At 32.2% G+C, this 27,529-nt stretch overlaps 2 protein-coding genes across 9 annotated transcripts in view; one reads left to right on the top strand and one right to left on the bottom strand.

Moving 5' to 3' along the window:
* LOC136037674 (methionine synthase reductase-like) overlaps positions 1–27,529 on the bottom strand; it is a gene marked incomplete at its 3' end in the record, with an annotated part of 463,030 nt that overhangs the window by 178,276 nt on the left and 257,225 nt on the right.
* LOC136037672 (myosin-6-like) overlaps positions 1–27,529 on the top strand; it is a 205,736-nt gene that overhangs the window by 104,058 nt on the left and 74,149 nt on the right. For 4 of the 8 annotated variants that reach the window (XM_065720407.1, XM_065720408.1, XM_065720405.1 and 1 more), the window contains one exon: positions 575–691. In XM_065720407.1, the coding sequence (XP_065576479.1) occupies positions 575–592 (18 nt within the window). In that variant the 3' untranslated portion in view covers positions 593–691. Of the gene's footprint in view, positions 1–224; positions 692–3,278; positions 3,504–9,240; positions 9,508–23,856 lie in introns of those variants that run through there. The other 4 variants (XR_010620011.1, XR_010620013.1, XR_010620012.1 and 1 more) reach the window with 4 other exon arrangements.

Here is a 27,529-nt window from a genome sequence, read left to right as displayed (position 1 = left end):
CTCTTTGTAGAAAAATTGCACCCTAAAACTTTATCGATTAACATCCCATCCCCTCCACCCTGAGCATGATGCATATCTGTAATTTTGACGGATTTTGAACCAGTTTGACAACTCTATGGGGATGTTTGTTTAAGGACCTGGGTAGATAAAATAATCTATTGTTGATTTTTGTGGGTCCAGTTGACATTATTTTTGGTTTTTTTATTTGATTCTACTTTTTATAGGAAGAGGAGGGGTAGTGACTTGCGTTTTCTGTTCTACTTCGTCCATATTCTTGGCAAGACGTGACTTTTTGAAAAAATTTATATCAGGTAGGTGCCATAGATCATATTTTTGTCTCAAGTTGTTCACGTAATTTTTGTAAGAGTGTCTGTTACATTTTCGGGCTAGTTTCAGTCAGTTAGCTATTTTGGCCATCTGTTCAAAATACACCTTGGAGTACCTAGTGAGTCGAAATGTAAGGACTAATCTGCTGTTCCAACCTTTACTCGAAAAGTTTTAATGGATTATCCAGTATTAATACCTTGTCGATGTTTGTTTATGTTTGTATTTACCATTTTGGTTATCTTTCCAGGAGCTTACGATGTGGTAACAATCAACATTAAAGGAACGTCTGTAAAACTTTCTATGACTTGCTTTTGAAGTGTTTTGTTTTATTTTCTTCATGTTTAGAATTATACCGTTTAACTTATATTGCCTGAGTTTATCTTGTCCAGAATTTCAGACAATGTCGAGTAAATATTTTCCGAATATACTTAAAATATTTAGTTTTTTACTCGGAAAATATTTGTTAAGGCATGCAGGAGAATGAAAAACAAGTGCATAGTTAGCTATTTTTGGTTTTGATACAGTACATAGTCAGTGGTCTAGGTAGTTGTTGAATAAAAGAATGTCTTGTGCAGGGCTGTGCTGTCGGTTATAAGCTATAATCGACTACAGAAATTTACAATATACAGACTCCGACTCCACAGTCCCGTTTTAAAGCTTTGTTTAACTAGATTTTTTAAGTTACAAATCGACTCCAACTACGACTCTAACCACGACAAATATACCGACTCCAGCAAAAAGTTAGTAAAACTCTGACTCCAAAGCCCTGGTTGTGTGTTTATCATTATCAATTTTCAATTGAAAACAACAATAAAAATAACATCTGACTATTCACTAGTGATTAAGCCAATAATTGGATTACGAGCTTGTATTCTGAAGTGTCTTATGAATAACAGAAATGGTCATTGGGAAAAGTTGTGAAAATGAGTTTGTCCCAAAGATCAAGCAGATTGTCATGAGGTTAGCTTCAATGTTTGTGATATAGATGACATAAATGAGTATTGCAAGAAAATTAAAAAAAAAAATCTTAGCAGAGCAAGCCAGAACTCTTAGCTATAGTAAAGGATTATTTTTGCTCGTTTTAAGGCTTAATGTCGCTCTTTGATGACGGAATGTTGTATTGTCAGCTTTAGACGGAGCTTATGCACTATTCAGGGTAAGTATCATTTTGATTTACATTTATATTTTATTAAAACGAGGGCACATCAAAGACGAATAAGGAGCCTCCGTAATATTTTGGACATATGAAATTTATTTTGTATTATCCTATGTCTATTAGTCATAAAGGCGTATGCCTGAAATCCAGGACGGTAATAAAAGTTGAGGGACTGGTAGAAAACGAAGTTTTACTAAAGATAAGCTCAAGGAATGACTCAGCAAAAGGCTCCTTACATTCAGTAAAGGTAATGGAAAGAGATGGACGGAGCAAATGAAAGAAAAGTATTTTTTTTCTTATATTGTACTGCTAATCACCAGTCACTGCAGCACCAAGACACCTGCAGCCAACACAGCTACTTATTCCCTTCCTCCTTCCTTTTTCTTTATTCTACATTTAAATCCTTGATTTGGATATGCACTATCTATCTTCAAAGTGTTACAGCTTTGTAAATAAGCTCTCTATACTTTTAGTGATAATATTCATAGATTCAGTCAGTTTTAGAAGACTTTTGGTTGCACCCAGGAATTGTGAACAATTGTGATTTTAACTAGCAGTGTTGAACATATTTCATTTGTAAAAAAAAAAAAAAAATTATTCATGTTCATGGTCCATGAGATAAAAAAAATTTAAGAAGAATTTAATTCACTTCATAGTATTTTGAAAGATTTATTTTTTTATATAAACAGTTCATGGTAACGAACTACACGAAAGGAGTGATTTGGTCTAATAATAACCGAACCCTTAAAAAGCAGACTTGCCTACTATAGAGGTTTCAAGTTCTTGTCTACAAAAATATGGAATTTTGTATATATCTATATATACAAAAATAAGTTGTTCGTGTGTTGTGTGTTGAATGACGTCATGCATGTTTGTCGACTGGCGTCATTATGTCATCATTATGTCGTCATGAAATTGTTTTTCGACTGACGTCATATTTGTTGACTGACAAAATTACAGACCAGGACACCGGGACACAAATGACGACGGGGACACCGGGACACAGGGAATATAAATGATAACCGGGACACTCAAAGAGAAATTACTGACTGGGACACCGGAACATAAATAAAGACCGGAACACAGGGAATATAAATGACGACTGGGACACAGGGACAAAACAACAACGGGTACGATGGGAGGCACAGGGGGGATATATAAATGATGACCGGCACACAGGGAATGTTTGATTAGCAATCACCATCAACAAAGCTCAAGGGCAATCATTAGAATAATGAGGTAGTTCCGGAAAGAATTTTTCGTTTGGAGTCAAGAAAATGAATGGGTCTTCAATTTAAAATATTAACTTTTAGTCTCTCATCAACTTCTCGTCAGGGTTGCCACTTGCCACAGGTAGTATTTGTCTGTAGCGGTAACACTTGAGAAAACGTAGTACTATTGCAAAGAAACTTAGACTCTTTCCTTCATAATAGTTTGTTAAGTATTCTTTTCTCTTAAATAGGTTTTCAAAGGGATTGAAACATAAGGACGGTCGCACTTTCTGATAACTTATCTCAAATGTTTCTCTATTATAGAATTTGTTACCCGTTCAAACTTTTGTTTTAAAAATATGAGTGGGTATGCTTTTGATTACGTAGGCATGTTTTCGTTTTCAGATAAATCTGCACTTTTTAATACCCCCCGCCTAATTTCCATAAGTTTTTACAGCTGTATTTATTCAAATTAATGGAATAAAGTCTACTGGAAAGGTCTACGTCGTCCTGAAAGATACATGTTTCTAGCAGCTTAGCAGTTTAGATAGCAGTTTCTCTTCAAAATTTTTCATGCATTTTAGGCAGAGTTGCTGACACTGCAGGAGCATCTAACGGTTTTGAAATCTGTCATGTCTAAAAACGATTGGAACAACCTTTCCTCACTGAACTTTACAATACCATCAAGGCGTTCAGCTGGACAAGTACGAGTTGGAGCGGGTGCTCTTGCGATTTCTGCAGCATAGTGGGATTACCAGTTAGATATGAAGAAGCCCTTATCAGTATGGTGGCATTGTGCATGGGAACAGGTAGAGTAATAGTAGCTTCTAGTACAGTCAATCCATAAGATATAAGCTAGATACTCCTAATGCAATCGAGCTTTCGTAGAACGAAAAACAAAATCAGACTCCCTACGTTTTTTGTAGACTCAATAATTTCCAATGTGGTATTCCATCAACCTTTCATGGCAAGAGGGATATAAAAACGAAGACCATTCCCTTTGCAACATATTTTAAAGGTACCATGCTGGACAGTGCAAAATTTTCGTTTTCTAAATATTTTTAGTGTGTTACTTGGGCATTACAGCACGAACGCTAGAATAGGTTATGGACTAATAGTTAATGCTAAGACACGTTACGGTAAGAATGTTTTGGCTAGACTCTATTACGCTAACACAATCCCTCATGTCCTAGCCCAAGCTTCTTTTTGGAAATTATCTACCATGACTGATTTATTGACAATCCGTAAGCTATATTACAAATATGCAAAGTATCTTCTAAGTCTTCCTCTTTGGGCTCGTATCCGCAAAGTTACGCTACTATATGGTGTTAGTGATCTATTAGTAGCTGTGGACCAACGACGAGCTGAAATTGTTTCATCTATAGACTCTAGCCATCCATATTATAGTGCGTTTATTTAGTATTGTTTATCATAGTCTGATGTTTTTCTTATTTTTTTCTCTTCTGTTTTTTCCCTTTATTCCATATGGGCACTTTCGTGTCACTTTATATGGGTTAATAATATTCATTGATTGATTGAGTTTTTGCAGTTTCATCAATTTTTGAGCATGTGAAACGTGTCTTTGGATAGTCTGTGCTGCAACATTGTTTTCTAACTGACTCTCAGCTCCCCCACTGTTCTTCTCTGTTACTTTCACAATCTCCTTCCGCAAACACTTTATCAGTTTCATCATAATCTTCAGGAAACTTATCTTCACTTCCAAATTTTTAGCTTTGTCTAGAGACTTTATTTTTTGTAAGCTGAAAAATAAGATTCAGATTTAATACTTTGTTTACTGTTTTTTCATGTGCTAATGTTTTCTTTGATTTTAATCTTTATTCAATCTTTGTAATCATCAATTTATAGGTGAGCTTCATTTCCCTTTTTATTCTCCGTATTGAAGACATTCCCAAAGAAGGGGGGATTGCAAAAGCACAAAAAACCATCAATCGATAAATACATACAATTAGTAAATTGATTTCACATAATGTTAGAATATCTTTGCGGTGAAAAAACTAAAATATATTTTGATCTACTAAAAATATTCCCTTTACTTGAAAAATATCTAAAAATTTTCTATTGGTGAAGAATGGTTAAAAATATTAAAAAATTGAGAGAATTTATATCACAAGGTTTTGGTGACAAAAAGAATCAGAAATCATATTATGTTTCACAAATTTAGAAATTAATTCAATTCTTAAGAAAAAACACATTTAAAAAATTAGAAAAAATAACTTCAGTCGAACAAGTGGATTTATAAGGTTACTCACATAACAGTAACACACAAGAAAACACAGCTCTGTGTCTCTAAATAAACCTAGGGCATAAAGAAGGAGCCAAAAATCATTCTAATTGTTTGCTACTGCCAGAATTTTCCCCTACTGAGGTTGTAACTTAATTATATATCTTATAAAGGGGGCTTGGAGGAGGAAAAACAGGAGGTGTTCTTGAAAACTACCGGTTAAGAGGTATGGACAATAATTATTATTATTTTTTGGTTTTTGTTTTTTCCTTGATCATATTATTTTGTTCGCGCTAAAGAAGAGAAGCGGCTCTTCTCTCGAAATATTCACTTTCTAGGTTTTCTTTAGTATTTTCTTTCGCCTTTAAAAACCCTGTTTTTGGTCGTTTTCTTTCTTTTTAAAAGGTTCTTTCATAGATCTAGTTGTCATTTGTCGCTTGCCATATTGTCTCCTTGTAAACTTGATCCCGTGCGACCTCACCCAAGCTCAATTTATCAGCCAAATAAGCCCTTTTTGCCAAAATCTAAATTCCCTACCAGCAAATAAATAAATAAATAAATAAATATATTCGCAAATTTGATGGCAGGCCGTTAAGCCTCTACAAGCAAAGCACTGCTTCTCTTTTTTTTTTACATTCGTCGCCGTCCCATATGATGATAAAAAGATTTCTTATGAATGTTAGAGCGAATGCAGTTCCTTGAAGTCCTGATTCCATAAGTACTTCTTGCCCTGTCAGGCTTTTGCCAAAAAGGAAACCGATCAGTAAAAAATCTATTTTTTTCAAAGAACTGCGTTTTCTATGGATTCCTAACCATTTACAACTAGACTCTGCATCTCCAAAAGAATTATACTCGTTGGATCAAAACAAATTCAAAATCCTCCCCCCTTCTTTTTTCGATCAAAACGTCCTGTAGTCTTATATAAAGGTTTTTCCATCAAAAGTACCATATCTGATGCAATTAGACCCATCCGAAATTTCTGCGACCATGAGAGGAAAGTGGGCATGAAAAAGGGACAGCCCCCCTCTTATATGAAATAAATTCTACTAATTTTGGGTTTCAATCTTGCTCTTTGGTCTCGTAATAGCAGCCTAGACCAAAAATATTCCCATTAATCAAGAGGGGTGAAATATCAATTTTACATTTTTGATGCGTTCTTAAAGTTTTTACTGTGCTCCTCCCCATAATAAACACCACCCCCCTCCCCAAAAACAATGTCCTGGTTACGCTCCTGGGGACTACATATCAATTTTTATCTTCACCCTCCCCTCGTCTTTCCCTTAGAACTAATTCTGTATTTATCTGAAGGCTCAATGAGAGTTGGGATGTTTTTGCATTAAAATGTACCCTTTGTCGTAACTCCCTCCTACCCTAAGTACAAAACAATTAGGGAGCCTATTTAATCCTTGGGAACCAGAACTTCTAATTTTCAACCAAACGAGCCTCCTCTAAAGTTAAACACCAATCTCTTCCAAAAAAGCCCTTAAATGGCCCCTGGACATAACTTACAACCCTTGCCCTCAAGCTCTGGGGCTTTGTTTCTACCCCAAAAGTCTCGTTATATGATATTTGGACTATTTTGAATAAAATGGATATCTCGAAAAAATACGATATGTGTGTTGGTGGGAGGGGTAGCTGCCCTTAGGGGTGTATCAAATGGAAAATTTTTTGGGGGGGGGCACTGGACCAAGGGTGGCAATATGATTCGAGTGTATTGATAGGCGGCTGTAGATAACGCTTTCGTTAGACCAGTTCGTTTGTGTGAATCTGGTCGGTGCTGATGTAAAATGACAAAGAAACCTCTTTGAAAGCCAATAATATTTTCCTATAGCAGTAAAATACGTATTAACAACAAACGTGAGCAGATTCTTTGATGAATAAATACTATGGCTTCATTGAGACTTTCTGAATGAACAGACCAGGCTAATTTTGTTTTTTTTTATTTTTTTTTCAGAGTTGGATAAAAAAAAATTAATGGGGAAACCTCTAATTTCTAACAGTGAAAATACAACTATTTTTACAAGATGTAGAAAATTGTAAAGCAGCTCCTAGATCCGCTACAAGATTCCAACATTTTCTATCAAGAGACTGAAAACCAACCGCACGCCTGGTTGCTGCGGAACATCTGAGCAGCACTTGAAATGTGGGAGTCCTGCCTTGATGCTTTGGCAGCTAGAAAATGTTTTGAAGACTATCTGTCTTGGCTTTTTCTACAATTAGCCAGAACTTGAGACCCATAACTATTCCATTTTAATTCAAAAATCAACGCACTTGGTCGAGGCCTTCGGCCTTGATCTCACTTCACGACAAGGAAAGGAACATTTAGTTTTTACTTGTGTCAAGGGCTGTCAAAGCCCTTGACGTATTTATATTATAATATTTATTATAAATCCTACCCATACGGAGGCAGAGGGTTAATACTTAAATATATTCAAGAAAATAGAGACGAAAAACACAGTGCCTTTCCATAACAAACTAACACAAAGTAAAAACTATAGGAAAATTCTTTTCAAGACTGTGGAAATCAAATCTGTGAATATTTTAGCCCTATGTCCAAGGGCCGTCTTCAGCATAATGAAAGAAAGAAAAAAGAAAAAAAAGTAAATATATATAAATACACTTGCATTAAAATGTGAGAATTAAAACTAAATAATGTTTTTTTTAAGATTTTTTTTGAGGTTCATTTTATAGATATGCTCTCCCAAGCCGTTTTTGAAGTCTAGTGATACAAGTTGAACTGATTAGGACTAGTAAAGAACGAACTACGCTGTCGTTTCCAATCTTATTTGTTTTAAGGTATTCCAACTGATCTTCTCTCATATGCCTCAATTCCCCTCAATATTGTCACTCCAAAATTGATTGATTGCTCAAACTATAATGATAATAAATCCTGGATGTGTTCGAAGTTTTTATTTTTCTACGTTATATTGACAAAACAGAAATAGTTTCAAAAGTGTTTTCTTTTCTACTGCTAATACTACTAACAATTCACTGCAGCACCAAGCCTCCTTAGGCCAACACAGCCACGCACACTCTTCCTCAATCCCAATCTATTCAAAGCCCCCCTCTTTACAACCTCCCAGGAAGTTCCCATTTTCTCTAAATCTTTCTTTACTACATCCTCCCACCCCAAACTAGGACGACCTGCTTTCTGTTTAGCCCTAGACGGTTGGCCAAAAATGACAATCTTCGGCAATTTGTCATCCTTCATCCGCATAACATGCCCTAGCCATCTCAACCTTTCTTTCATTATGGCCCTAGAAAGTGGGATTGAACAACATTTTTCATACAGCCTACTGTTTGAAATACGGACGGTCAGCTGGGCACCCAAAACAATCCGTAAGCAATTTTTCTGGAAAACATCTAGAAAATCTTTATCCGCTTTTCAAAGCGTCCATGTTTCAGAGCCATATTAGACCACTGTCATCACTGTATCTTCCAATATTCTAATCTTGGTTTGCAAACTTTTCTTCCTATTCTTCCAAAATTATCTTAACTGTGAAAAAACACCCTGAGCCTTGGCTATTCTACTTTTCATATCTTCACTGCTCCCACTGTCCTTACTAATAATACTACCAAGGTAAGTGAAGCTGCCCAGCTGATCAATTTTTTCGTTACCCAGCGTCACCTTTTCATCTTCACTCATTCCTAGCCTTAGTGACTTAGTCTTCTTAATATTAATTTTCAATTCTATTCTAGCACCTTAGTTCCTTAAAAGGTTTAAAGGGAAGGGGTCTGAGTCTTGCTTGTGGTAGTTTCTGTTCGCTTTTAGTTTAACATGGTTATTCATTTATATTTTAGATCATCTTAGGATTCCTCGCTTTATCCTCTATTTTTATGTTTGATGTGATTGTTCGGTATAATGTCTGTTTGTGCTGGTTTTCATTTATGAATTCATTATAATTTTTTTTCATTTAAAATTGTAATTACTATATGACTTTTTTTCTGCTTGTTTTGGGTTTTAATAAGGCTGTTTACTTATCTTCGAAAACTTTTTTTTTCTAAATTAATCTCTAAAAGCAGCCTAAATAGTTGGGTCCGTGCAGTAATGATGCTAGAGCTTAAAATTCGCTTCTAAAAATTGATAACTTCTACTTTACTTTTGACTAGAACTAAATACTGCTCCATTCATCTGATCGCTCACAATTTCACAGACAGAAATTATTTGTGAGATGTTATCCTGCGCCAAGAGTTCCACCTTGTACTGCCAGTCATTCCCCAAGACCCAATTGAAGAGACAAAAGCCTCCAACTGACTCTACGTAGTATTCCCCGATTAATCACAACTTTTCTTATGGTCTCTAGGTTGACGTTTCAAGCTTCCTAGCGGTTTTGCTTTAATGGTTGAATTCGACTGCCATAAGAACCATCATCTCTCACAATTTCAGATGCTGAATATTGTTGTTTAGAGCACTCACGCCTCTCTTTGTTTGATATTTTTGTTGTTGTTGGGTATGTAGAATGTGATAGAGACAGTCCTGCTAGTAGTGGTAGGTGTGCTAGTATTTTCTAAGACTGATTAAAAATGTTCTTCTTCCTTTTTAATGTTATGCTACTACTATTTTCCATTAGTCTTATAAGAATTCGGTTGTTGGTAATAAGTATTTTTGTAAGCTTTAATGTAATTACAAAGTTGCAAAGATGCTTTTGAAATAATAAAAGTCCTTTAAATTTGTAACCATATAATATTTTATATCAAGTACATAATAACTTTTCCCCTGAATTATAATTCGTTTCCTTTTTACTATCAACTTGAATGTGTTCACTTTTCATGATATATGTCAAGAGACTATTTACATAGAAAAATTGTTTGAATGCCTGGAAATTACAGGCAATAAAAGCGTAAGGAGCTACTACCTGCTTAAAGAGGACGTATTGCTTTAAATTTTAAATCTTTTTCTTTTTTGTTCCTTCTTGCTAGGACACTGCAATGGACTGCAATGGAACACTGTTGCCTTGTCTGTTGCTACACTACTTCTGGCAATTGAACCTTACCCTCGGTTAAATTTAAATAATGCTCAGAAATGAAATTAATGACCTCTTTCAATATCAATATCATATTTGAGTATAGCTTTGTTAAATGCTAGTTTTGAACTGCTTAGAGTGAAAAATAAATGTCAATTTTCATGTAGTTTCTTCAGTGCCATGTTGGCAACAAAGGAGCTGTTTTACTGCTCACTGAAAGATATGAGATAATTTGACTGTTAAAAATAACTGTTACTACATGCAAATCTTCGGGTTTATTCTGATTGAGATCCAATAGAATGTAAAAGTAGGATTCAATTTGTTCCCTGATTATATGCTGAAATTAAAAATTTTTGAACGCCATTTATATTTACTTATTTAAAGTTATTAGAGAACTTGAATCACGAACAATCCTGTAAGCAGTATTGTAAATGTATGTTCTGCCCCCCCCCCCCTAACTCATCCATTCCATTTACATAATTTTGATTCCATTTTAAATCATTTTAATATTAATTATTGCACATTTTGAGCATTTTTCATCCGTACATTCAATATAAAAACAGGTCATAGGAAATCAAAGTTAGTCTCATTTTTTATACTTTTCACAATGTTAATACGGGTTCTAGACCCTGTCCCATCAATTTACACCCTTTTTCAATTGAATTCACACCATTTTAAATTAAAATTTGTGACATTTTTCAGTTTCTCATCCTGAGTCTTAAGATAAAAACAAGTCTTTTAAGGGCTTAATGATATTCCATTTTTGCTGTGCTACCGATAAAATGTAATAATTTAATATTTTGTGGATAGTTCGATATAAATATACACATACTTTTTTTATATTATTTTTTCTTTCTATAACCTTTAAAATCAGACCTTTATCTAGTTTTATTGAAAAAATTTCAGGATCAGATGATTTAGAATCAAAATACTTAGATGCAAATACATCAACCATTTCACCTTTAAAATGAAGACTAATAACGAATTTATTTCCAGATTTAGTTGCAACTCATTTTGATCCTGTGATCATGTATTCAGTTCCAATGTCTAAATCTTATTTCCTAATAGTTCGATTATATTTATTTACCGTTTGCTTTTCGCTTAAAAGATTATCCATTTATTAATTGTTGATTCTATTAAACAAAATTTCAAATAAAAAAAAATGTATTTATTAACATATAATTTGCTATCAATGACTTCCATGATTTCTTTTCCTCTGAAAATATAACGCATTAAATTTTATACGGAATAGCATTAACTTGATCTGATAAAGTTTAATTTCTATGTCAGCAGTTGATCCACTTCGATATATATATATCCAATTCATGCTTCGAAACATCGAAACAAAATAAAGGATATCCTGTTTTGAAATTATTGTAACTTATAATTTTTCCACTATCAACATTTTTATGTTTATATCCTAACTACAAAAATCGTTGATAAGCGTTAGAAAAACCTTCATTAGTATTACTGAAATCACATTCAAAATCTTCTTGTGGATATTTATACCCTTTTACTGTTACTTCAATTCTGTTATTGTTCATATGGGCAAATACTGTATTGTTTTGTCTATAACTGATATCTTTTTAAGATTTCCGTAACAAAACAACAATTTTAGTTGTATTTAAGCGTTCACTGACTATCCTCCAAATTAATTTTTTATCCGTTTTATTATCATTTTTATAGGTATTACAAGTTTCCCATCTTAATTCAAATGAGGTACCCTTTGCAAATCCAGCATTTAATTGTTATGCCTTCTTCTTTAATTGTTTCTAATTGAAAAAATCTTCTTCTAATTGAATCGCCATGGGTAAACTTGTATGTAATACTGATAATACCAATGATAAATCTATTACATCTATTTTTAAATTACAGATTTTATAATCATATCGAGAAAATCGTTTCTTTTTAATATAATTTGATGTGTAACGCCTGTAAAAACATAATTAATATGTTGACTAAATCCAAAAAATCGTGATAATGGTAAATACATACTAACCACTTGACGTTCTTTTATTTTAATAAATCTTCTAAATAAACCACTATATAAAGAGTTATTTTGTTTTGTTGTAATGCTTCCACCACCTCTTACAACAAGTGCAAAAGTTCTTTCAATTTCATTTTCTGATTCAAAGGAATCATCAGATTATGTTTTATCTTCATACCAAAACATTTTAGTAGCTGTGCTACGACTATAGTCATCTGAAAAATCTAATAAATTTTTAGAAGTAGTCGTTATATCTAATAATAAATACTTTCAATACAGAAATAAATTTAGCCTTTCTAAACTAATGAAATCAATTATTTGTTAAAGTAGCTTCATAATTACTCTGCTTATTTCTTCTGTCAAATTTTGTTATTTTCACTTTTGCATAGAGGCAACTATCATTTGGATTAATCCAAGAATACATATATTCTAAAATGAAATTATAAATTGATAGTTGAGATACATTCTAATTTCTTTATATTGTTATTTGGTTGTAGAATCCTCAATAACAGGCTTTTCAAATTTTTTCCAATAAGGAGCAACAACTTAATTCACTGCCATTTGTATACAGATAAAACTATTAAATGAAGTTAGTGGAGGTGGATCTTCGACTCTCACTGAGGATTTCAACAAGAGCATCACCGGGTATGCAGTTTAAGTCCCATCTCTAAAATCATTGCATCCACTAAGCCTTTTCTCTGTTAATCAAGAGGTTAATTGAAATATCTCTTATTATTTGAAACTATTTCTTTTAAAGACCTCACATTATTTAACTCTCTTTGATTATAGTTTATCCAGTCTATTCCGTATTCAATCGCTCTATTTTTAAATAATTGCAGTCGAGGCTTAAGCATAGTATTATACATGGAACGAACATCTTCTTTTATATTTGTTAAGGACGTCTTGAATAATTAAAGAATTGACAATATTCTTGAAGAAACTACCAATCTTACTACCATACTGTCTTGTGCACAATAATTGTTTCTTATTGATCAAAATTTGTTATAGATAAATTTTGTTTAATAGTTTCGTTAAACTTTTTTCTAATCCAAAAAAAATTCAATTTTCTCTCCATTCAGATCAATTTATCTACCAAATTGATCAGTTACCGTCATTTCTATCTTGTTGATATATTCGTTTCGATTGATTGGAAAAAACTGCTTTTCTATAGGAATCTCTCAAAGTAGCGTTCCAGGTTGTGTTTTTGGAGAAAAACTCGAGATCACATCAAAGGTTGCATTCCAATTCATAATTTTACTATCCACTAATGAGCAGTGTATATGTATTTTATCAACATTTCTCGTAATATTAGGAACTTTAGTAACTTCATTATATGTACTACTTAGTTCAGGTTCATTTTCAAATCCTAAAATAAAACATAAGTCACTTTTAAACCGAAATTTATAATTCTCTTTCAAAATAATAACAAATTTTATTTTTTCAAGATTGGTTGACATACTGATAGGATATCGATCTAGGGATGAATTTAAATACCGAGTTGAGAAATAATTTAAACCCAATTCATCATAAAACCCAATGGGTATAACAACGTTATCCCCTTCCTCCTTATTTTCTTTTTTATTCCAACTGATCACTAATATTATTTCTTGTAATATTAGGAACTTTAGTACCTTCATTATATTTACTACTTAGTTCAGCTTCATTTTCAGATCCTAAAGTAAAACGTAAATCACTATTATACTAAAATTTGAAATTCTCCTTCAAAATAAAAACAAATTTCATTGTTGCAAGATTGGATGATATACTTATTGGACATCTATCTAATGATGAATTAAAATAATTAGTTTTGAAATAATTTAAACCCAATTCATCATAAAACCCATTTGGTGTAACAACGTTAACCCATTTACTTTTATTTTTTTCTTTGTATTCAAACTGATCACTAATATTATACCAGGAGTACCATAGTATAGATTGAGTCATAGCTTTTTCATAATCAGTATCCCGATCCAACTTGAGCAGAATACTTGCATAAGACTGTTCGAGTTTACTTTTGGTAACACTAATAATAGTCAAAACCATTTATTAGAAACGCATTTTTCTTCATAAAATTATCTTTCTGAGATATGTGTTATAAATAGTATTATTGTTATTTTCATAACAATTTTATTTTCCAAAAATGACTCGAGCAAGTCAATAGCTTCATTTCTCACATCACCAGATGTATTACCAGCAGTTCTGCTTCCTAGCAAACTCTATCATTTTTCAAGAACATCATTTGTATTCATGTAAATGCCAGTTCCTTGCTGAGGTTGTATAGCATTAAAGTTATCTTTAATAGCTTTTAACCTTTCTTTTTAGATTTCTATGAGCTGAGACTTTTATTTATAATTCCCTAATTTTCACACCTTTTATCTTTCCTCTGTATCTTTTATTAAGTGTTCATCTATTGCCTTTATTAAATATTGATAATTGTCTAAATAAAAACTAAGTAATTCAAAACAGGGTTGCTCAGCATCATAATCCTTATTGATTTCTCTTAAAAGTTCATCATCTATCACAGAATCGACATTAGGAATAAAATTTGACTTATTCAGGTGTTAAAAAGCTTGACTTGACTGAGCTTGCAAACTTAATGCAGTGCTAAAAGATTAATAAAACCGTTGTAATCGTCTATTAAATTTTTGCCATTTTCATGTAATTTAGCAGTAATCATATTTGTATTTTTATCTTCTGCTTCAACGAATGGAGCACCCAACTTTTCAGTATAGTCACGAAATCCAGCTTTCTCTATGGCACGTTCTTGAACTATCTTCCTTTTTATTTCTCTACTTTTTACTATGCTTGCTAATAGTTTATCCAACTTTATAGGATCAGTTTATAGAATGAAGACTTTATAAAAGAGCTTTCGAGAGTTTTTTTCTAAGAACTACAAATACTAGTTCTTCAGTTTTATCCGATCGTTCATACACTATAGGGGTTGTATGTTTCACTGCAGGGCTTTGAAACACTTCAGTTGTATAATTTGGTATAACCTCTATAAGAAACCTTTAGTTTTATTAATTCTAACCAAATTACCTGCACGGAATTTGTTTATGGATGGTTTTTGATCTTCTACATCAGGAATTAAATTAGTTTAGATCTTTTTTCACTTACTTCTGTACTCGCTTCTATTTGTTTCATTTTGATAGGTCGATGATAAAAGTTGCTATAATTGTCAACTAAAGAGGGTGAAATATCTATCCAACGTTTTGTGTTGTATGAGTAAAATATGTCCATAACTTTTCTATGATTGTTCTTTTAAATCGTTCAGCCATTTGAGCTTTCAGTTTACTTTCAGATGAGAACCAATGAATTTCATGACTCTTAAAAAATACTTGATCGTTTTTCATAACAAAATATTTATATTTATCTGTTTACAATTTCTTAGGTTTTCTATTTTTAAACAAATAAATCCTTACCCGTTTTATCCTTTAAAGGTACACCGAACATATTTATTAAGACAAAAAATTACTGTAAGAATATAATTAAAATTTCTATTTTCACTTTTATATTGCTGCAATCAACAAGTTCTTCTTGGCACTGGTCATCGATACTATGAATGTAATGGTATCTTTTTTTAAATGTATGATAACCTTTTTTAAATGGATGGTTTAAAGAATGAATATTATGATTTTGAAAAACTTGTTTGATAGTAGTTTTTTATATAGTAAAACCATGTTCTTTTAATTTTCTATTTAAATTATCAATCCTTGAAAAGTTTGAATAATAGAGTTCTATAGGTTTGTTTTCTACTCTACTCTTGCCAGTACAAAAACCCTTTTCTTTTATCCAGAGTATTTCTCATTGGCACTTTTTCCCTTAAAAAAAAAAAAAAATTTCTTGCAACCACAAAATGTGCAAATACCTTTAATCATTGGCGCTTCATTTCTTTTTGCAACTGTCCGAGTAAAAGACTCGGTTGCAGTTATACTATTATATCACAAACAATAAATCTCCATTTATTAGAGAATAAAACTTTTAAGCGAATTAAAATTATTTAATATATTAATAAACACTAACAGTCTTCCAAATTATCAAGAAAGTTTCAAGAGAACTAATAAAAATTCCTCAGGCAATAAAATTCCTCAAGCTTGACTATTTCGTAAGATTACGAATTTTGTTTAATAAAATCAGTTCTTAATAAATGAAAGACATTGAAGATGTGATTAAAATCTGTTTATTACTAAAATTATATTAAATCGAAAACTTCAAATTAATATTTTAAGAAATAAAGTTATAACTGAACTCAATTTTTTTTAATCCTAACAGATTTCAGGTGCTAGAAAATATTTTGTAATGAAAAATAAAGTAATTTTTTTAATAGTCAAATAGAAATCAATAAAAAGGATGTTTATAAAAATCGACAATTCATTCGAGATGTAACTGGTAGACGGAGTGTTAAAGAAGGACAGATTATTGACATTTCGAATTTATCTATAAAAAAAAACAAGAGAAATTCCAGATATCCAAGAGTATATGTTTAAAGAAGAAGAACATGAGAATAATCCAAGTATTCAATGGAATAGAGAAAATTCCCTTACAGTTAAGGTTTGAATGAATTCAACTGGAACTGATTTGTTTTTAGGTATTCAAAAAATAGAATGAATGGTAGAGATAAATAAAGGGTTCAATTTACAACACGGGTAATATTTCATTTTCAGAAGGATAATGAAAAACTCAAACCTATTCATTATCATAGCTACTCCTGAATTTTTAATAAAAATAGTGACATCGAACACAGCCATCTAAATAGTAACCACAGGAATATACACACATTAGTCATAGATAACAAATCCAGATCAGGCTTACAATTTGAAAAAGTAGATTAAATCGATTAACGATTGATAAAATTACCAAATTATGTGGGTGGTACTTATAAAAAGAATTGCCTGAATTTGCAAAAAATAAAAAAGGTTGCTTTAATATAGAAAATACTGATAATAAATGCTTTCTTTGGTCAATACTCACTTATCTTCACCCATCAGATGACAGGCATGTTGATAGACTATCAAAATATAAACCATATGAAAATGAATTCGAATTTAAATGGATTGCTAATTTTCCAATAGATATTCAAGAAATTTGTAAATTTAAAAACAAATATAATGTTGAAATTCAATTATTTGAAATACGAGAATATAAAGTGATTAGAGCTGATATTCCAAAAATAAGCTACAATTGAGATTAATTTACTTTACTTTGATTATCCGTATGTTTTAATTGAAGATTCAAGTAGATTATTGGAAACTCAAATTACTTAAAGTACATTGAAAATTTATCTTTACACCTACTGTAGAAGACCTTTCGCTGAAGGGCAAAAGTTTGAAAAACATTCCTAAAACGATAATTGTGAAGATCCTGACATGATTATGCCAAAAAGAGAATCTAAAATTCAATTTTAAAATTTAGCTAAAAAGATGAAAGTAACATACTGTCTTACATTTGAATTTGAATCCTATAATGAAGAATTTAATCAAAAGAAAGGTAAAAATAAAATTAAAGTAGCATAACAAAAACCATTTGCTTATGAATTCCAAGTATGTTGTTCTTTTGATAAAACTCAAAATAAATAGTACAAATACTTGGGTGAAGATGCTAGCGGGCTTTTTTTTACTACCATAACAGAGGGGTTTACAGAAATAGCCAATGAGTATGAAAATAGACAGAGTGATCATGTATATACACAAGAACAAGTAAGAGAAAAATTAACGGGGAAAAATATTTCTGAAGAAGAAAATATAAGAGCAAAATTTATTTGGAAATTGTTTAAATGTAAAAAACTATTAAATTATACTAAATTAATACCAAAAAAGTTATATTAAAATTTTATCATATGTCGTGGCATATTTTAACAATTAATTGTTTAAAACACTTATAAATTAGATCCATTGCACTTCTTCTCAGCACCAGGACTAACATGGGAAGCTTTTCTCAAACACTCTAAAGCTAAAATTCTATTATTTTCTGACAAAGGTATGTATACCTTTATTCAAAAAAAAAATAAGAGGAAATATATCTTGGTGTATGAAAAGATATACTAAAGCAAATAATAAATGTATGAAAAGCTTCAATTAAATACAATCTTCAAATTATCAGTGTATTTAGATACTAATTATTTTTATGGCTGGGTAGTGTTACAAAATTCACCATTAAAAGACTCTAACTTTATTAATATATTCGTCCACCTAGAAAAAAACAGCACCTAAGACTATTACCAATATTTAAAAGATTAAGTTAATTCAAAAATGAATAAAGATAATTTAGGAGCAATTGATTTAGAGTATCCACGGGAGTTACACAATTTACATAAAGATTTACCACTAGTTCCTGCACATTTTAGATATAAATTAAGTACAACTTAAAATAAAAAATTTATTATTTTGTGCATTATAAAAATTTAGAAATGTACTTAAAACACACATAGAATACTTGCATTTAGCGAGTCACCCTATTTAAAAGAATATAAGAATCGTAATACTAAATTACGACAAAAGGGAACAAGTGATTTCGAGAGAAATTTTTTAAACTCATGAATAATGCTTGTTTTGCGCAAAGCATTGAAAATGTTAGAAAAAGAGCTAGTATTCAAATAATCACTAGCAATGAACAAAGAAAAAAATAGTTAAAAAACATAACTTCAGATCAGTAATAATATTTAGCGAGAATTTCTCGGTAGCGAGAATGGTCTAGTATAAAATAAATCTATATAAACCTATTTATATTGGATTTGCTACATTTTAGTTATCTAAGTTATTTATGTATGAATTCCATTATGAATATATTAAACCAAAATCTAGTTAAAATATTTACTTATGTTATATGGATATAGATAGCTTTATTTATGATATTCATATTGAGGATTCTTATGAAAACATTAAGCTGACCTCCAAAAAAAATTCGATACTTCAGACTATAAGAAAGATAACCCTTATAACTTTCTTGCAGTCAATACGAAAGTGATAGGTATAATGAAGAATGAATTATCTGGAACAATAATGTCTGAGTTTTTAGGTTTAAGATCAAAATTTATGCTTATTTAAAAGAGGGTGACGATGAAACCAAAGCAAAGAAGAAATTGAAAGGCATCAAAATGAATATCCTTACAGATAAAATAACATTACAGAATTATAAAAATGTATTATTCAGAAAAGTTGAAAGCTTATCAGAAACTCGGTATACTTTAAGAGCAAGCAAACACAGAATATTCTTAGAAAAACAAAATAAAAAAGATCTAGTCCTTAATGACAATAGAAGAAAGATCTTGAGAATAAAGTAAACACAGTACCCTAGGAATTAAATCCCTTGAAGCTATAAGCTATAAACCATGAAGTTCATCTATAAGCTATAAGCTTCGAAACTATAAGCTTCAAAGCTATAAGCTACAAATGTATTATCTTCAAAGCTATATGTTTCAGAGTTGAAAATAACTTGGCAAAAAATTTATTACCAAGGTAATGGATGGAAAACCACCTGTTAAGATATATGAATATGGAAAAAATAAAGATTGTTTTAAAAATAAACCTTTGCTAGCCGTTTTGACTATTTATTTGTGGTAACTCTGGATGTGGTTAAACCAATTTACTCTTGAACTTGATTTATGATTACCTATACTTAAAAAAAAAATTTATCTGTATGCTAAAGATCTAGAAGAAGATAAATATAGAAATGTAATGATTAACATGAATGTCTTGGAATCAAAACTGACTGGGATCTTATTTTTGCGATCAATGTTAAAAGTGATATCATTAATTTAGATGACCTAGATCCCAAGGTTTAAACTCTAGTTATTTTGACGATTTTGTAACATCAAAAAGATTAGCAAAATTGAAGATATATTCGTGAGAGGTAGAAAACAAAATAAAACAATAATTTACATTTCTCAGGGCTATTTTGATACACCTAATATAATATGAATAATTATTAACTATTTTGCATTTTTTAAGTGTTGTAATCAAAAAGAAATTGAAAGAACGCATTAAAATCCTGTATCTGTCTTGAAAAAAGAATCATAGATTTTTAATAATTGATTTGAAAATAAATGATGGATCTTTCAAGTACAAAAATAATTTGGATATTCACTTAAAAAAACAGTGCATACTAAATGAATAAGTTTGGAAGCTTGGGAAGAAAATATTGGTAGAATACAAGTAACGAAGTCCTCATCTAAGTAACGTTCAGTCTTCATCTAGCCTCCAACGTTTCAGGATCTAGTCTTGTTGTTGAGTTAAGTTTTTCAGTCGCGCAATTAACCTGTTAAAAATTATGGTTAGACAAAGACTAGTTTGTCCAGACTGTAGGCTGAGAGTCTTTTGAAACTCTATCCAATGTTGAGGATGCAATTGCTCGTTTCACGCAGGAGCGAAAAAGTGGGCCAGAATTGATACAGCTAATTGGGGTGAGAGTTGGTGCTGTTCTGACTGATTGTCGAGGATCATGCCAATCAATCAGGTAAATTCTTTGAATTCACCTTTTTAATCTTCACCTAATACCCCTCGTTTTCCTAATTTGAGAGGTAGGATGCTTAATATCTAAAAAGAGCTTATATTACTGGTGCTCCCCTATTTGCAGAAGTTGGTTCCAGCCTCCCCCTATTTACAACATGACTCCCTATTTACAACTATGTACAACAGCATCAGCTTCCTCTTGAAGTTTCTTGTCAGACTGAGGGCCGTTTTTATCATCAACCCATCCAATACTCATAACACCACCATTGAAAAATTGCACACCTGCTCAGGTGAGGCGTCAGTTAAGACAGAACCTTAATCTTAAGTTGTCAGTGAAAATTTAACGAAATCAAATACCTGTGTTGAAGATTTTTCGTCCCTAACAAATCATGAAATTCTTATACCATTAAAAGGCAGACTAGAAGATTTATTAAGCTATATTTCGATCGTTATTTCTGAAGCTCTATCTGTAACTCAAAACAGTGATATAAAAAAGAAAGATAAAGTCAATTAAGTGAAAAAAAAATTCAGAAAATGCTATATTGCCCGTTGTAGATTCGTTTGAGAGGTCTACGACGCTCGAATCTGTGATAAACCCGGTGTTTAGCAATAAAATTGACCGGAACGGTCAATTTAATAATTTTGAAATGAAATCAATTATTCATGAAATCAAAAATCCTACTAACAAATCCTTTTTTACTATGGTAGAAGATCAAATCACGAATACAGGAATAATTTAACGGCTCATAGTTGTAAGTTGAATTTACAAGAGGATAGTGAGACTTTTGTTTTTAAAACTAATAAGGCTACTGCAAAATCTTATGCAGATATAGAAATTGTTCATGAGAAACTTGTGGCAAATGAAAGTGAAGACAACGGAAAAACTAGCTGGAAAAAAAGGTGATCAGTGTTTAACTGAAAATAAGAAAACGAAATCAGTTTGCAAGGATTTTTTACGTGCAAAATGTAACCATGGATATTGGCTCCATTTTTATAAATATTTTCTGACGGGTTCTTGCAATAAGAGTTCGTGCTCGTTTGACCATTTGTTCTGGTTTTATGTCAAGCCGTTGTTTTGGTTATGACAAGTATCATGTTTTTATCTCAAAATCTTTTAGTAGGCTACTCTCTAGGCCAAGAGCCAAACCTTCGCATGGATACGATGGTAGTAGACGAATTTAACGCAAAATGAGGATGGATTTTGGTGGGAGGTCCCGTCCTTTCCAAGCATGATTTCAGTTCGTAGCCCCCTTTACCAAGATCATTACAACGTGGTTCCTCCGGATCTCTCTCGGACGCGTCCAACTTCTCCCGCTTACCAAATACCGAATTTTTACATTCCCTCCCCAATTCCCTCACACACATTTTTGTTCCCCCTTCCGTCTCCACCCAACCAACTTCCCCTGCTTCAATTTCGCTTATAGCACCAGACGGCACTCCCAATGAACATTAGGTACTCATAGCAGCCTTTTCAGGCACGTTCCTAGTTTGGTTCCCCTTCGCAAAATTCACCCTGGATGAATAAATGGGTAGCCTAGAATCAGTTTCAGAAACAGAGCCTATCACTGCTACTGCTAAGATAATCTGTACGAAAAAGCTTGAAGAGTATTGTTCAAATGATTTTAATTTTCCAACTTTTCTTTACAGCAACACAGAAAGTTTGAGTATGGATAAAGTGTGTAATTTAGAGAGTTTGAATTAATATAGTTGGAGGTTCAGTCTTAGTTGTTACTGAAGGGCACCGACAGAATCCTGAATTAATAAAAATTGTAGATTATAATATATTTGTTCAGCTTCGCCAAGGTGACCATCCTCTGGGGAAAAAGGGAGGCGGGGTTATGATTTACTCGCATAATAAAATTAAAGCAAGATTAAAGAAGTCCCGTGTTTAAATAAGTATGATGAGTTGGTTTTGGTTTTTCTTCACCCTAAATGGCTTCCACGCAAATTCACTGGAATTACTGTTTGTACATATTATTATTCACTAGGCCAGAATGCAAATAACCAGTTATTTCTAAAAAAAACGCAATTAAGTTCTGATTATGTAACTAGTAAATACCCTAATTGCGGAATATTTTTGCTAGGTGATACCAATAAACTGAAACTTGAGCAAATCAACAGAGCACTTGGTCTTAAAAAACTGTTCAAAAAACCAACCGCTAAAAAGGATACTGTGTTAGACCTTATTTCTTCTAATTTACATGAGTTCTACAAGGAACCAATACCTTGCGCATCGATCACTTTACTCTAGAGCTTACTCTCCTCCAAATCATTCGGATTGAGTAAAAAAGTACAAAGGTGACTGGCAGACCAATAGGTGACGAAGGCTTTTTAAAATTTGGTACTAGGATTAGTCAAGTGAGCCGGAATAAGATTAATAATGTAGAAGGTACACATTCAAATGCAAGTCTGCTACAAGAAAAGCTACAGTGCGGGTAAAAGTCTTGTTTTCCCGAAAAAACTTCAAAACCTCATTTTGCGGATCGTGCTTACATCACTACGAAAATAAAAATACTCATTCTAGAAAATAGGCGGCTTTTCCGCGATGGCAAACGTGACCAAGCAAATAACTAAAATACAAATTCAGAAAATGTAAGGAAATGCGGCCCATGAATATACCGAAAGAAAAGTGAATCTTTTGTTTAAGTCAAAGCAAAGCCAGTGGCACAGAGGAATCAAAAATGTAGTTGAAAAAAAAGGAGTGGATTTTAATTTAAATGAAAAAGAATTTGAACCTGCAAACAAGACGAATTCCCACCTGGTTAATATTGTCTAGTGAATCTCTCTTTAACCACTTAATTTTGGTGATTTCTTAATTATATAGGCAAATGAAGTAAAACAATTGTTAATTGTTTTGAAAACACCCAGTGCAAATCCGGTTTATATCCATGTAGAATTAATTAAAGCGTTCGTTAGCAAATTATGTTTCCCTTTGGCCCATATTTTTATTCTAATAACCAAATCTGGTGATCACATATCCATTTGGGAAAATAAGTATTCTATACCAATCCTAAAAAAAGATTCACCAAATGATTTTTCTTGAATTAGACGAATTGCAATAACCCCTGTGTTTAGCAAAGTTTATGAGAGTTTTTTTGGTGGCTTGTATAAAGAAACAGGATCCTAGACAGTTTGGAAACATACCCCAAACGTCTACTGGCCATTATCTGGTAAGTATGTTGGATACAATTCTCAAACATCTGGATGAGCTTGAACACTGAATTAATCTGATAGAAACTGACCTAAAGAAGGCTTTTGACCAAATTTATCATAGTGCACTGATAATAAAGCTACTCTCTAAGTTTAATGTTCTCCCTTTTTTTAGCTCGAATTATAGCTAATTTTCTTGCAAATAGAACACAGCATACCCAGTACAAATCCACTTTTTCTGATGAAATGCCTATTTTTGTGTAGTGCCTCAGGTTACACTACTGGGTCTACTTCTTTTTCTAATCATGATAAACAAGCTAGCTATAAGCTTGCCAGGTCTTCAGAAATATGTTAATGATTTATCTATTTCAGAACTTTGCAACAAAAATATTCAAAGCAGTGGAGCTACCATTATGGCTTATATATTGGATGATGCTGCTGCAGACAGGATGGCTGTTAATGTCCAGAAGTCTGTTTTGCTGACTTTCTCTGTTCCTGAAACCAACTCAGAATTTTACCCTCCACTTCCTTCTTCCAGTCGTGTAACTGAGCTTAAACTGCTTGGGGTTTATCTTACTGCTGATTTAAAATGGGAGAAACAGACGGAAATGATGCTCCTGAGAGATAATGCAGGTATTAGCTCACTGAAGCTGCAGTCCCGACACAGAATTCCTTTTGATCACCTTTTGAAAGTTTATACCACTTTTACTAGGTCTTGCCTTGAATGCTATTCCCCCGTTTGGCATTAAAGCCTAACGCAGGAGCAGTCAGATGTAATTGAGAGAGTTAAATTTCAAGTATTGTATGTAATTTGAAGAACGCCCAAAGTCCCATACTCTGCCCTCCTTGAACAGTTAGGCCTAGATACCTTTGCTATCCATCGACAAAAACTATCACTTACTTTTGGTACAGAGGTGTTGAACAGCACATCCCTTCGATCCATACTACCCCTTAATTTCAAACCACATCGAAAAAGACCCACAAGAGCAGTGGCAGAAGCTGTTTCTTGTATACAGCCAATCAATGCGTCTCGAAAAAGATATTTGAAAAGATTTGTTTTCTGATTTGTAAAGTTTTTTAATGTTACTGCTAATAAGCAAGTATAACTACAGCTTTAGTTTGTTGGTTATATTATATTTTGACTAGTCAGTTATTGTGTACTGATTTTAAGTAGGCAATCGGATTTATTTCAAATTATCTCATAAGTGTTGACGATGGATTGTACATGTATTTATGTTTTGACGACTAAAACAAACCTTTGACTTCTTTACTGCTTTAGTTCGCTAGTTATATTTTATTTTATTCTGACTAGTAAGTTATTTTTTACTGATTTTAAGTTGATGGTTAGAATTATGTAAATTATTGTTTTATATTGTGTTGACTATAGATTTCATATTTATTTTTGTTTTGACATATTTGGCTTGTCCACTGCCAGTTATGGAAATAAATTAAATTCAATTGAATGAAAGCAAATTACTGGATGATGATGTTAATATTGATTTACAATTGAAACGATTAAAAAAATCTAGGTGATCCAAAATAAAAGAAAGATGCTATTAATTTACAAAAGGTTAAGATTATTTTAAACAATTTCAAACCTGAAGCTCTTAACTACCGAATTCTTTCAAATCAGTATTTAATTGAGCATATTAATAGATTAACTAAAATGTATCAATCACCTGACAATATATTAACTATAATTGATGATATTATTAAAAATACCTTAAAAGTAACAAAAGAAGGTATTAATGCAGAAGAAAGACCAATTAGATATGTTGGAAACCCAATAAATTGGGCAGATGCAGTTAATTTTTCAACTATATTCGTATACTCGAAGGACTTTGTTTATTTATCTGAACGTTTAAGCAATTTCGAAAATTTTACAATAAGTATGAACTTGAAAGAGATCCCGATGAAGCATTTCAAATCAAAATGAAAGGAAGTTTGAAGTAAAAATCAAGCATATGATTTTTTTTGAAAACAGTATTACGAATATTTTCACCTTGGAATTTTATCTAGACAACTTATGCTCTAATAAATGGAAGAGTAAACAATTTATTTATCAGAAATTCAAAAAACAGAGAATCAAAACATGGTTTGAATCGAAACAAAATGTAAAGTGTGAATAATACATACAAAAGTGAATGAACGAGAACCTGCTAATCTATTACTTCCTAGGAGACAAGTGACTAAGATTGATAAATAAAAAATGAAAATAAAGGATGCAATATTGTTCGCTCCCTCAAACAACTACTTCAAAATCGTCCAAGATTATCGTTCTTATCTCATCTTGATGAATTTTAAATCAATAAAAAGCTGACTTTATTGAATACTCAATTCATTTTTCCCTTCTTCAAGAAGTAAAATAACAAATGTTTTAAGAAAAAGAAAATTGCCCAATTCAAATAGAAAATATTATTGTTGGTAAAGTACCTGTTAAATTATTCCTTAAAAGAAATCAAATTGAACAGATTGGGCAAGGAAAAATAAAGAAAAAAGATGTGTATATAATTATATTGTATCATCAGCTAATTCAAATGGTGACTTACTTCAATTGTTTATGCTATTAGCAGCTGCAATAGGTAAAGCTGATTTTACGAAGGGTTAAGCTGCATTAGTTACATATGCTGGAAATAAAATTGTTGATGAAGTTACTGATTCTTCAAACGCTAAAGGTGAAGGTTTAACATTACCGGGGACTTTAACAAAAGTTCGAGGTTTAAAATTACTAGCTACACACAAAATAGTTGGACCTAGATTGGAAGTAGTTGCTAAAACTCCAAAAAACTCGGTACACCCAATAAAACACAAGTAGAAGTGGTCAAAATTCCTAAACAGCTTGGAAGACCGAGAAAAGCTGCTTAAGCTGAGATTTCACAGTTCAAAGAATTCTCACTCCCAGGAGCTGTGGAACGTCAGAAAGAATCAAAAATCACATGATACCATTGACAAATATTAATATATTGAATGAATAGGGTCATATTCTTATTTTAAAGTTATTTTTTCTTGTAATAACTTATTAAGTAAATCAAACAGTTCGCGGTAACGAACTGTAGTAATGAGCGACCCGGCTCAATAGTAACCAAAACTCTAAAAAATGAAATGTTGGCACCAATAGCTACATCAAAAGAATCGCATTTTAATGCTGATTTTAAATATACAAGTTTCATCAAGTTTAGTGTTACCCAGAAAAAGTTACGAGCCTGAGAAAATTTGCGTTATTTTAGAAAATAGGGGGAACACCCCCTAAAAGTCATATAATCTTAACGAAAATCACACCATCAAATTCAGCGTATCAGAAAACCCTACTGTAGAAGTTTCAAGCTCCTATCAAAAAATGGGGAATTTATATTTTTTGCCAGAAGGCGGATCACGGATGCGTGTTTATTTGTTTATTTGTTGTTTTTTTTTGTTTGTTTTTTCCCAGGGGTGATCGTATTAGTTGTCCTAGAATGTTGCAAAAGGGCTCATTCTAACGGAAATGAAAAGTTCGAGTGCCCTTTTTAAGTTACTAAAAAAATTGGAGAGCACCCAGGCCCCCTTCCACGCTAATTATTTTCCCAAAGTCAACAGATCAAAATTCTGAGATAGCCATTTTATTCAACATAGTCAAAAAACCTTATAACTATGTCTTTGGGGACAACGTACTCCCCCAGAGTCCCCTTGGGAGGGATTACAAGTTCAAAACTTTGACCAGTGCTTACATGTAGTAATGGTTATTGGGAAGTGTACAAGCGTTTTCAGGAGAATTTTTTGGCTGGATGCAGGAGTTGAGAAGAGGGGGATATGCTGGGGGAACTTTTCATCGAGGAATTTGTCATGGGGGAAGAAAATTTCCATGAAGGGAGCGCAGGATTTACTAGCATTACTAAAAAAAAATAATGAAAAAATAAATATGAAAAAGTTTTTTTCATCTGGAAGTAAGCAGCAGCAATAAAACTTAAAATGAACAGAAATTATTACCCATATGAGGGGGTCACCTCCTCCTATTACCTCGCTCTTTACGCTAAAGTATTTTTAGCGATTTCAACTATTTATTCTACGG

Source organism: Artemia franciscana, chromosome 17, assembly GCF_032884065.1.
Source record: "Artemia franciscana chromosome 17, ASM3288406v1, whole genome shotgun sequence".
Classification (NCBI taxonomy): Eukaryota; Metazoa; Arthropoda; class Branchiopoda; order Anostraca; family Artemiidae; genus Artemia; species Artemia franciscana.
The sequence above is the reverse complement of the archived record's forward strand: the minus strand, read 5'-3'. Positions and strand labels throughout refer to the sequence as shown.